Genomic DNA, 11,352 nt, shown 5'->3' with positions numbered 1-11,352 from the left:
CAAAATTGGTTCGAATATTTGAAACAATCGTCAATAATTATCTGTGAGATATGCTATACAATGTCTAAAATCTCAGGTTTGTCAGTTCTGAGAAAACATTCAGGCACACCACTTTTATCGCAGGGGACAGGGTGCTGACTGAGAGCCTTGGCTTTTTGTTCGAAACATATTGAAAGCCTAAACTAACAACCTATACAGATGCAGTGCAATGCAATGAAATGGCATTCGCGTGCCGGCCGTGCTTTGTGGTTCTAGTGGGGGAGCACGTTCGGGTACAGCCCGCGGATGTACTGCGGCATGAAGTCGTGCCGCGTCAGGATCCCCACCACCGGCGGCCTCTGCACAACACAAAAGAATCGCAGTTCGTGTCACGTCGCATGCGAAAAAACCACAGAGGAAATGGAGGTGTCGGCTGGCATACTTACCCCCTGCGTCCTCGGCACGACGCACATGTGGCGGAGGCCGAGTCCGCGGAACAGCGAGGCGGCCTTGGCCAGCGACATGGTCTCCACGACGGTGTACGGCGACCGGTTGGTGATGGGGTGGAGGTCCACGTACATGTCCATCTCCTCCTCGGTGAGCTCCAGGTCCTCCACCTTGAGGCCCTTGCCGGAGCCGGCCTTGGCGAAGTCGAACGGCGCGAGCGTGCGGAACACCTCGGCGGCGCCGGTCTTGACGCGGGCTCCCGTGAAGATCCGCCCCTGCAGCAGCACCAGCAGGTGGGAGCGCAGGACGAGGCCGCACAGCTCCGGCGCCGGCGCCAACGGCGGGTCCTCGATCACGGGGAACCCGTTGTGGCCCGTGCACTTCAGCGTCTCGACGACGGCGCCCACGCGCTCGACGCTGGAGAAAGTGACGAGCGGGCCGGACACCACGTCGCCGGCCACCAGGCTGCGCGTGCACGCCGAGGCGTGCACCTCCAGGTAAGGGAGCCCCTTCATGCGCACGATCTGCTCGTACACCCCCTTGTTGAAGCAGTCCGCCACCGTCTTGGAGATGAGCAGCACGAGCATGATGAGCGGCAGCAGGAGCAGGTCGTTGGTGAGCTCCAGCAGGATGACGCACACCGACACCGTCATCCGCATCGTCCCGCCGAGGAAAGACGCGGCGCCGAGCAGCGCGAAGAGCCCCGAGTCGAGGCCGCTGACCGAGCCCAGCAGCGTGCTCACCAGGCGGCCGAACGAGGCGCCCGCCAGGATGACGGGGATGAAGAGGCCCGACGGCACGGCCACGCCGTAGGTGAGCAGGCCCAGGGTGTACACCGTGGTGAAGAAGGTGAGCAGCGTCGACACGCCGAACTCCCTGTAGTCGTACCGCCCGGCGCTCAAGAGGTTGCGGATGGCGTCGTCGTTGGTGTTGAAGAAGAGCGACGCCAGCGCGTTGTAGTGCCCCGGCGGGCACTGGAAGTTCTTGAAATTGCCAGACCGGCCGATGGTCGGGCACTTGGTCTTGGCGAGCTCGGGCGGGCAGGGGGTGCACGTCGTCAGCCATGGCAGGCCGAAGGTGCAGCACGAAGTGATCACCGAGATGGTCACCGTCAGGACGATCTTGTAGCACGCGCCCTTCCTGCAAATTTGAACGCGGCCAGTGGTCAGTGTCCTATATGAAACTGCCGTAGAGTGGGACGCTCACCATCAGATGGCACTTACGCGTTGACGAGGCTATATACGCGAAGGACCCGGTCGACGAGGAAGTTGAAAAGAGCACCAAGCAGACCGCCGAGGACGCCGAGCAACATGACCACGGCAAGGTCCGTTACGGTGTAGGTCACTTGCCGTGAGCCGAGATCGAACATGATCAGCCCTCCTTTGCCAAACAAGCCACAGTGGCCACCACGGCAGTAGGTGATCAGCGCGTGCAGCACCATTGTCACCACTGCTGTCGTGGAGAAGGTCCTCCAAAGAAGCGCGCTCCGCCACCTGACGAGAGATCGATTGCAAGGGCAAACCATGAAAGACGATGGCACTCCATGTCGGTTTCAGTTTAGAGGCAGGAATATATATAGATTACCATGATGTAACTTCTTCGAGCGCAAAGAGCACGCCTCCAACTGGGGCACGGAAGGCCGCCGCCACACCAGCTGCAGCTCCGCAGGTGATGAGATCCCTTCGGTCCAGATCATTCTTGAAGTACCTGATCCAGTTCCAAGTGAGGCCATACTTCCGTGACCCCCCTTGCGCGAGCAAGGAGGCAACACAAGCACCGGTGTGCACCATAGGGCCTTCCTTGCCCAGCACAAATCCAGCAGACACCCCTAATATCGAGCCTAAAATCTGCATTTTTGCAGTAGTAACATTATCAGATGCACATCAAGACAGCAATGTCAAAACAACTTGGAGCCAGCTTTGAAAGTTTCAGGGTGCTACCTTCACTAAGAGGGTACTAGGCGCTAAAATCGAGTGCGCATCGACGCCATTCAGATACGCCTTCACCTCAGGGATGCCAGAACCGGCTGCTGCCGGGGCAATGTAAGCGCACAACGCTGCAGCCGCAGTAGCCAAGATTGCATTGCAACCGATGTATAGCACAAAAGCTGCCAGGTACCTGAAGGGCCAAAAGCAAATGTCAGTTAAGCAAAACGAAGAAGAAAGTAGCAAGAGTTTGGCATTGTAACTTAGTAAGCGAGATCCGTACCGGTTCTCGAGCATGAGATCGCCCGTTAGAAGCAACTTGAACCCAGCGATGTTTTCGACAGCAATGTTGCTGAAGAATCCAGCTAGGCCAACGACTACACCTACAAAAAGTGCCAGGACCCATTTAAGGACCTGGTATTGGAAGATCTGAAGTTTCCCTCTTGATCTCCAGTCTTGGTTGTACACTTCATTCTCCACAATTCTGAAATCAACAGTGAAAATGGCGTGAGGAAATGCATAAATAAGATTGGTCCAAAACTGCTGACGGCTGACTGTATGCTGAGTTGCTGACTAAGTTCATGGTAACATCTTTTCTGTTATAAGCATAACGCTTTTTTTCATGAATTGGATTGGATCAACAACCAATCAAGTAGCATACAACAAAAAAGATTTCCATGCAAGAAAAATTCAGGAAACCTACAAAGAGCAGAACTTTCTTTTGCAACAACTGCAAATACAGTCAGACATCAAATTCACAATGACATACCAAGTCCTTGGTTAATTAAAATGGTAATTACAGTACATTTATGTTACTGTCATCAAACATCAAATTCACAATGATATGTCAAGGGGCTGAAACGTCCACGGTTAATAAAGCTCAAACGATGACATCAATAGTACTCGAAGTAGTAATTAAGTAGCACTGTAGCTGTAAGGATATCTGAGAAATAGAGTATGTGGAAACACAAGGGGCATGCATGCATACTCGTAATCGAGGCTCTCAATGGGGCAGGTGTTGGCGCCGACGATGGCCATCTGCGACGTCGTGTTGGTGCCATGGTAAAGCAGTGGCCGGTGCAGAGCGCCAGCCGCATCCTCGATGTCCTTCTCCCACTTCACCGACCTAGTTGACATCGGAGTTGCAATCGGTGTCGCCGCTGGCGTCGCCAAGGGCGTCGTGCAGGAGCTCTCGGCCCCGTCCAACCCAGTCTCTTTTCCATTTGTAGGTGCCATGGATTCTCACCTCCACTTTATCGAAGCAATTTCCTTTGTTATCTACCTCTTCTTGTAGTCAAGTAGGTCATGTGTTCTTCATACTGTGATGAAAAAAGAAGAAGAAGTTCTTCATACTGTGATTAAAAAAAGAAGATAAGTGCTGAAACATGATATGTGGTATATTGGGATGTTATGTTTTTCTTCAGAAACAGCGTTTCGGCGTCTCATTGGAATCATGCAAAACATGTTTTTTTCAGAAAATAAACAAGAAAAGAAGGACCTGTTCTCGCCTGATCTTCCCCCCTCCCCGTCTAAGATTCTTCACGCATGCAGTTTTCAGATGGCAATGTAACGCGAGTCTCTCATCGTATCAGTTTTGTGACTGAAACTGCGTATTTGTGCTGGCCACTCTGAGAAACGCGTTTCTGTATCGACAACCAATCTAATATCTACTAATACGAAATCTGATACCAATGTGCGTATGTGGATTATGTATCCGCGATGAATGGATAGAAACTCACCGATACACCTCCGCAGCATCCAATCCTAGATTCCTAGTCTCCTGCTCGCCGTCGTCTGGTCGTCGCACGTCGCAGCATCCGATCCTAGTCGATCTCTTCGCCGTCGTTTGGTCCTACCGGGACGCGCGCCTCGCGAGCTCGATCGATCTCACAGTCACAGCCAAACGGTGAGAATCTGACGGATCAGCATCATTATCCATCCGGACCACCCGGGCGCCTCAACACTTGCCCAAGACGACGAGCGAGCGAGCGAGCGAGAGAAGAATAGGCCACCGACGTACGCGGTGAGAGAAGCAGGTAATTTGGTGGTGGAAGAGGCGCGGAGGAGTTGGCGGCGGCAAGTTAGCGGCGGCCTGGCCCTGGCTCCTCTTGCCACCCTTTAAATACCAAGGGGGTCTGCGCGTGCCATGAGCCAGGGACTCCGTGTCTGTCCCGTCCTGCATGCCGTTGGATCCCGCCGAGAAAACCGTCCCGTCCTACCCACGCCATGCACGCGTGAACGGATACATAGGGATAGATGAACGGAGTAGATAGATCATATACGAATAGATAGATGTCAAGCGTGGTCCTTTGCGTGCCTCGGCCTCACGCACCGCTCCGCCACGCCGCCTGGCCGCCATGCACCCGCCCCTCCCCGTCTCGACCGGTCGCCATCGCCACCCTGCTCCGCCACACCGCCGCGCCGTTCGGCTGCCTGGCAACTGCCCCCGGCCCCCCCACTTCCTCGTCCCCACCCGGCCGCGCCGCCCGGCATAGCTCCCTCAGGCTGCCAGAGGCAGGCCCCCATGCTGCTGCAACAGTCTGAGAGGAGGAGGAGGAGGAGGAGGAGGAGGAGGAGGAGGAGGAGGAGGAGGAGGAGGAGGCAAAGTGCATGCGGCAACCGGCCCGATCGGTGTCCACCGCGCCCGACTTGCTCGCTGCAGAGCAGTCTCTTCCTCATTGCTCGATCAACGGGGCAGAAGTTGCTCGATCAACGGTGTCAGGAACCAAGGATGCAGGCACGTGAGGCACCGGGAAGGTAGATCAATCCAGTGGTGATTGTCAGGACTCAGGAGAAGTTGCTCAAGTGTTAGCAGGTCAGACTAAGAAAGCAAAGTCGAAGGCTCTGTAGATGCTGAGAACCTTGTCAAGAAGGCTGCTTTAATTAATTACTTTGGTTCATTGGTTGGAATGAATTTTGTGGTGATGAGGATCAGAGAGTTCAAGTGCACACCATTGCCAAGAAGGATGAGCCCAAAGATGACGCTAGTGACTACCATTCTATCCTGGAACAGTTGCAGAGTACAGTGAAGTGAAGGGTGGTTGTAGCCTAGGTGCTTCCGCTTGAACTTCTGTGGTGTGACCTGCTGGCTCTGAGGCTAACTCCAACAGAGTTGGCAAACGCATACCCAAAATGCATCGTCTACAATATTTTTAGACTAAAAAAACGCCTCCAACAAAAAGGACACAAAGAGAGTACTCATTTTGCATAGCTAGCGATGCGGAACGCGAAAAAGCGTCTCCTCTCTCCTGCAGACGCAAATCTCCGGCCTCTCTATCTCCTTCAACCGTTCGTGGACGAGATCGGAGTGGAGAGAGAAGAGGAGTGAGTCGAGCTCGGCCGGCCGCAGTGGGAGCGTGCGGACGAAGATGGCGTGGCGGGACCGCGGCTCAAGCGTGGCGCCGACAGCGTGCGACCGGCGTGGCTCCGGCGCGACTCCGGCGGGGCGCGTCTCCGGCGAGGCGCGACTCCGGCAGGGCGCGGAGGCAGGCCCACAGACAGGGGCGCGACTCCAGCGAGGCGCGGCTCCATCCCGCGGATGGAGTCGCCGGCGACCTTGGCTCGGTGCTCGGCGCTTCGACGGGGAGGAAAGCGGTGGGCGGTGGGGCGTCGCTGTGCTGCGTGTACGGCTGGATTTGGGGCTTGGTCCCAGGCTTTGTTGGAGAAGGACAAAATTTGGGTGTGTACTCTTTTACTGTACGGAACCTATACTGCTGAATGCGTCTCGCGTTTAGGTTGTCTTTGTTGGAGACAGTCTGATAATCAAGTTTCCATGGTGTGGCAAAGGTGAGTGCGGTGTTTGTTGTAATTAATTTTTAATAAATTGCTAAAGTGAGACAAAACAATGCTATTGATTTGTCATTTTCGTACCTTAATTAAATCACCTTGTCTGCTAAGCATACCGGGACGGATTTGCCAAAGTATCATCAATTTGTGCAGGCATAGATGGATTTGGAAATATGAAGCTCAGTTGCTGATTTGAGAATCTGCATTTCAAGCTTTAGAACGTGAAGAATATTAAACTATAAAATCTGTTACTCTCTATCCCTGAAACTGCCCTCTTTTGTGGTTGCTGAATTTGACAAGCTATTGCATAAGCTTACAGGTTTTAGAGACCCGCGCGTTCTACCAAACTGAACTAAAAGTGTTTCAAAAAAAAGAAAAACCTTATGTTTTATCATATTCTTGGAATTTGAGAAGCTGTACCTTTTTATGCCTCCTTTTATTTTTCCATGCTGATTTGTTTCCTTCTATGTTTAATTTTAGTTTTTATTAGTCTGTGAGGAGCTCATGACATCAAGTGTGTACAGTACAGATTTTGTAGGGATGACTTGCTGATGTCCAACCCACATTAAATGGGTACTTGATGACTACACTTGCAATGCACCGCATCACAAGGCAAAGCAATTTGAAAGAGTGATTTATGATGAACTTAGCTATCATCATCTGAATTTCCTTCCTTTGATTTAGAACATGTACTTGAATTGTGTTTTACTCTTGTTTGTACAAGCTTTGCTTTTAATACTATTGTGTAAATCATGCCTATATAACATTATGTGGCTTAACAGCATGTTGCTGGCAAACTCAAATATCTTGCTTTTCTTATCACACTGAAAAAAATGGCTCTCGTGGAAATATGTCTCCCTCTTCAATGTAGGGCATAATAACCTAGTATTCTCTTATTTGTTTTCGGGGAAAGCTAGCAGGCAACCGAGTGTTTTGTTGTTTATTGGCATACGGTTTACAACCGTTTGAACCATGTATTCTCTCTGATTCAAATTATAAGCTATTTTGACTTTTTGATACATAGATTTTGCTATGTATCTAAACATAACATATGTCTAGATACAAAGCAAAATTAATATATCAAAAAAAATTCAAAGCAACTTACAATTTGAAAAGGAGGGAGTACGTGGGAAGCTACCTGACATTCGATCCAGACGATACGTCGCGGGTGAGAGCATGTGTTGTTGATTCTCTAACAAACATATGTGTTGTTTCGTGGTGGTGTAGCCAAACTTTGCATGTTCTTGTGTTTATTCTCTTGTCCTTTAATTGTTCCCGCTTGATCTATATACTTGTGAAATTTTAAGAGAATTTCATCTTATGGAATACGCTTAATACACTCCTCTACATTTACGGTACACATAGATATTAGATAGATCTAAGTTTCCATTGGCTTAATTTGTATATAGTTATGATACACACATAGATCTAAGCTTCCATTGGCTAAATTTGTAGATTGGTTAATTTCTTGTTTCTCAGGATTGGAATTTGAGGTCCAAGCCAAAACTTTCGATTGGGGTTGGAAATATCAAGCTAGATAAGAACTTCCATTGACTAGTGACTACACGTTGCGAAGTGAGATTTTTTAAGTTTAGCCTATTGTACTCTCCTCCTCCCCTTTAGACACCTTTGATCATTTTAGAGAGGCCAAACATGGAGGGGTGGTGTGCTATGGGCTCTGGTAGACGCGTTGTGTGGGAACTAAAATGAATGACAGATTAGGAGATCGAGATGTATCACATACTTTTTAAGGTTTTGTTTGAATTTCATGGTCTTGGATCGCTTTAGCTCTCCTAACTCCAAACAAGAGGTTTAAAGTGTTATCTAAAATTTAGCTAACCTCATAAAAACTTTAGACCATACAAGTGAGTTAAAGTAGTCTAAAGTTTTAGGACATGTTTGGCGAGCCTCCTCCTTAAGTACTCTGTTGAAGGAGCCGGAGCACTCCTAAAAACAACTCTGACTTCTCTATTGTTTACCACAAAATGTCTTCTCATTCTAAGTGTTTGGTAGAGCTTTTATTACTCTTGCACAAAAGCTATTGCTGGAGCTAGAGCCAAGGCCATGCCAAATAGATCCTTAGTGCTCAATTTTAGCCAACTAAATTTTAGACAAGAGAATCCAAACAGATCATGTAGGGGAGATACTATAAACCAATCGACCATATCACTTGACTTTTTTATCACAAGACTATATCTAATCTAAGCCATAGATCTTACAATTGGATGGATGAAAGTGTTTGAAATCTAGAACAATCCATGTGTGGCATGGACTCCTTTATAACAAAATTCCTTTTGGTTTGTGGATTGCGACTACAAGTCTTCAACATTGACGATCCGATCTGGCCGGTGGTAGATTCCTATGTCTCACCTCGGTATTAACTTTTATCCCCTGAGTTGTTGGACAGCTTGTTGTACATACCCGATCAAGGCTGACATTCCCAAGAACGCTATCTGCCTGCTTCATATCTCTCACGCTTATCATAACATCGATCGCCGCCGTTGCATCCATCTTTTATTTGGTACTTTCCAGCGTATTTCTTGGGCTCGGACATGCGCCGGACTCATCTCCTTTTCCTTGATCTCTCTCTTTCGATATCTTTCTTCCCGGCTTGTTTTATTCCTATATTCCTCTACGTTTCCTCGATCTGATCATAACTGAATAATATATCTCCACTTTTTTCCATTTACCTGAGATATCGATCGGACTATACTTTTCTGCTGCCCTCTTCATGCATGCATGCCTTCCTCGTGAAGAAGGGGACGCTCAGAGAATCAGAAACTATAGGCTGGAGTGCTCGTTCATCCTGGTATCATATGTTGGCCAATCTCGCAAGCCATGAATCGCGGCCATCGTCTGCGCAGAGCTTAAAAATCTCCCTTCTCCCTCGTCCATGTCACCCCAGCTGCATGCGCTCGTGTCCGTAGTACCGTTGTTTGCCGTTTAGCAGCTGTAACAACAACTCGTCGTCGTACAACTACGGACGGACGGACGTATGCGCTTGTTGTGTTCGTCCACGACAAGGGCATGAAGGGCGGGCTTGACGATTTCAAAGTGATGCTCACGAGGAACGAGCCCATCACCGGCCTCGCCAAGGTGGTCGCGTTCCTTGTGATCTTCACGCTCGGCGTCGTCGCCGGCCTCTGGGTGTCTGCCGGTGCCGGGGTCCGCCTGTCCCAGGAAAGCATCGTCCCGAGGAGCATCGGGTTTCAGGGCGGCGGTGGCGGTGGCGGTGGCGGTGGCGGCGGCGGCATCTGCTGCCGGCCCGACCTGGACCCCGAGTTCGAAGAATTCGTGGCCCCGACGCGGCTCATGCACGACATGACGGACGAGGAGCTGTTCTGGCGCGCCACGCTGGTGCCGGCCGCCGCCAGGTACCCGTTCGAGCGCGTGCCCAAGGTGGCCTTCATGTTCCTCGCCGGCCACGGCGTCCTGCCGCTGGCGCCGCTCTGGGAGCGCTTCTTCCGCGGCGGCCACGAGGACCGCTTCTCCATCTACGTCCACGCGCCGCCCGGGGTGGCGATCAATGTCTCCGAGGACTCGCCGTTCTACGGCAGGCAGATCCCCAGCCAGGTTCGTGATTGTCGCTCGCATGCTGCATGAGCTGATAGATGCTATGCTTGCTCGATTGATCGATCGAGACACTTCTTTTAGCTCACGATCGATCGCTTCGTCGTCTGATAAACGCTAGCTATCTGTCCTGCGGATTTTCAGAAAACCGAATGGGGCTCCGTGACGCTGGTGGACGCGGAGAAGCGTCTGTTGGCGAACGCGCTGCTCGACTTCTCCAACGAGCGGTTCGTGCTCCTCTCGGAGAGCTGCATCCCGGTGCACAACTTCACGACGGTGTACGACTACCTGGTGGGGTCACGGCACAGCTTCGTGGAGTCCTACTACCGGAACGACCGGGGTGTCCGGAACCGGTACAGCCGGAGCATGCTACCGGACATCACGCTGCGGCAGTGGCGGAAGGGGTCCCAGTGGCTGGAGCTGAGCCGCGACCTCGCCACGAGCGTGCTGACGGACACCAGGTACTACCCGCTGTTCCGGCGGCACTGCCGGCCGTCGTGCTACCCCGACGAGCACTACGTGCAGACGTACGTGACGCTGCGGCACGGCGCGCGCAACTCGAACCGCACCGTCACGCGCGTGGAGTGGCAGCCCGGGGAATCCCACCCGGTGACGTACGGCGCCAGGGACGCCACGCCGGAGCTCGTCCGGAGCATCCGGACCAGCGCCGAGCCCTGCGCGTACAACTCGCGCCCGACGTCCACCTGCTACCTGTTCGCCAGGAAGTTCGCGCCCGACGCGCTCGCGCCGCTGCTCAACATGTCGTCCACGGTCATGCACTACTAACACAAATTTTTTTTGGCCGTCGAGGCGGCGTTTGACGGACACAAAACAAGAGTTTGTAACTTAATTTTTTTTTGATGAATCGTTTGTAACTTAATCAGATATATAATCTGATTAATTACACGTTAGGCATCGATCTGCTGTAAGTAGCTCTGTAACGCTCTTACATACAGACAAGCAGTCACGCGGCTGAATGAATTGATCATGCGTGCATCCATCCTGCTGAAACTGGTGGATTGCCGGGAAAGTATAGTTTGCCCTCACATTGCGAACGTTGGTTTTGCACTGAGATTCGTGTACAGCAGCAGAGAGAGACCTGCTGCCATTGGTGCTGCAGGCAGGCAGAGGCAGCAGCAGAGCCCACTCACTTTGCTGTTGCAGCAGCGCACCAACAGCAAGTTGCTTTGCCGCCTATTACACTACCAAACGCCAATTGGCATGGATGGAACCACCACGTACTGGAACTACGACGGCCCCCTGCGCGCACCAGGATCGGTTTGGTTGTGCTTTCTCATCAAGGAACAGCGGGGGCCCAAGCACACCCTCGGCGGCACCCCAACTACTTCCAGCTCCTCCTCCTCCTCCGCTTCGCGATCCAACAACTGAGGGATCATTGCATTCAATTCCCGCACTTGCACTCGAGTACGCGAGCGGGTTCCATTCCAGGTCGTTTGTGCGTGGCGTGGTCCAGGTAATCGGATCTCCTTCTGCTGCTCCGCATCCGGCGCCGGCAGGCCTCGCTCGCTGGCCCGCTGGCCCAGGACATGCATGCATGGCCCATCAGCGCACGCAGCGGTGCTAGCTGCCTGCGACTGCGATGGACTCGACTCCCGCGGGTAATCCTCCTTGCTGAATCCCTTGG

The 11,352-nt window shown here is 52.0% G+C and overlaps 2 protein-coding genes across 2 annotated transcripts; one reads left to right on the top strand and one right to left on the bottom strand.

Annotated features, from left to right (window-relative positions):
* Positions 18–4,430, bottom strand: LOC8061005 (chloride channel protein CLC-c). Its single transcript, XM_002456682.2, has 8 exons — positions 4,091–4,430; positions 3,340–3,670; positions 2,635–2,835; positions 2,367–2,544; positions 2,011–2,273; positions 1,650–1,919; positions 426–1,566; positions 18–338 (listed from the first exon to the last, which is right to left on the bottom strand). The coding sequence occupies exons 2-8, from the start codon at positions 3,585–3,587 to the stop codon at positions 252–254; spliced, it is 2,388 nt and encodes a 795-aa protein (XP_002456727.1). The 5' UTR covers positions 3,588–3,670; positions 4,091–4,430; the 3' UTR covers positions 18–251.
* Positions 8,940–10,633, top strand: LOC8063120. Its single transcript, XM_002458806.2, has 2 exons — positions 8,940–9,710; positions 9,852–10,633. Exons 1-2 carry the CDS (start codon positions 9,165–9,167, stop codon positions 10,491–10,493), a joined length of 1,188 nt encoding a protein of 395 aa, XP_002458851.1. The 5' UTR covers positions 8,940–9,164; the 3' UTR covers positions 10,494–10,633.

This window comes from Sorghum bicolor, chromosome 3 (genome assembly GCF_000003195.3).
Source record: "Sorghum bicolor cultivar BTx623 chromosome 3, Sorghum_bicolor_NCBIv3, whole genome shotgun sequence".
NCBI classification, from domain to species: domain Eukaryota; kingdom Viridiplantae; phylum Streptophyta; class Magnoliopsida; order Poales; family Poaceae; genus Sorghum; species Sorghum bicolor.
Note: the sequence above shows the minus strand (reverse complement) of the source record. Positions and strands in the feature narration are given on the sequence as shown.

Coding starts and splice junctions, on each gene's coding strand:
- LOC8063120 (XM_002458806.2), top strand. CDS start 9,165: ATGAAGGGCGGGCTTGACGATTTCAAAGTGATGCTCACGAGGAACGAG. Junction 9,711..9,851: donor GCAGGCAGATCCCCAGCCAG/GTTCGTGATTGT, acceptor GCGGATTTTCAG/AAAACCGAATGGGGCTCCGT.
- LOC8061005 (XM_002456682.2), bottom strand. CDS start 3,587: ATGGCACCTACAAATGGAAAAGAGACTGGGTTGGACGGGGCCGAGAGC. Junction 1,920..2,010: donor CTCGAAGAAGTTACATCATG/GTAATCTATATA, acceptor ATCTCTCGTCAG/GTGGCGGAGCGCGCTTCTTT. Junction 1,567..1,649: donor GTATATAGCCTCGTCAACGC/GTAAGTGCCATC, acceptor TCAAATTTGCAG/GAAGGGCGCGTGCTACAAGA.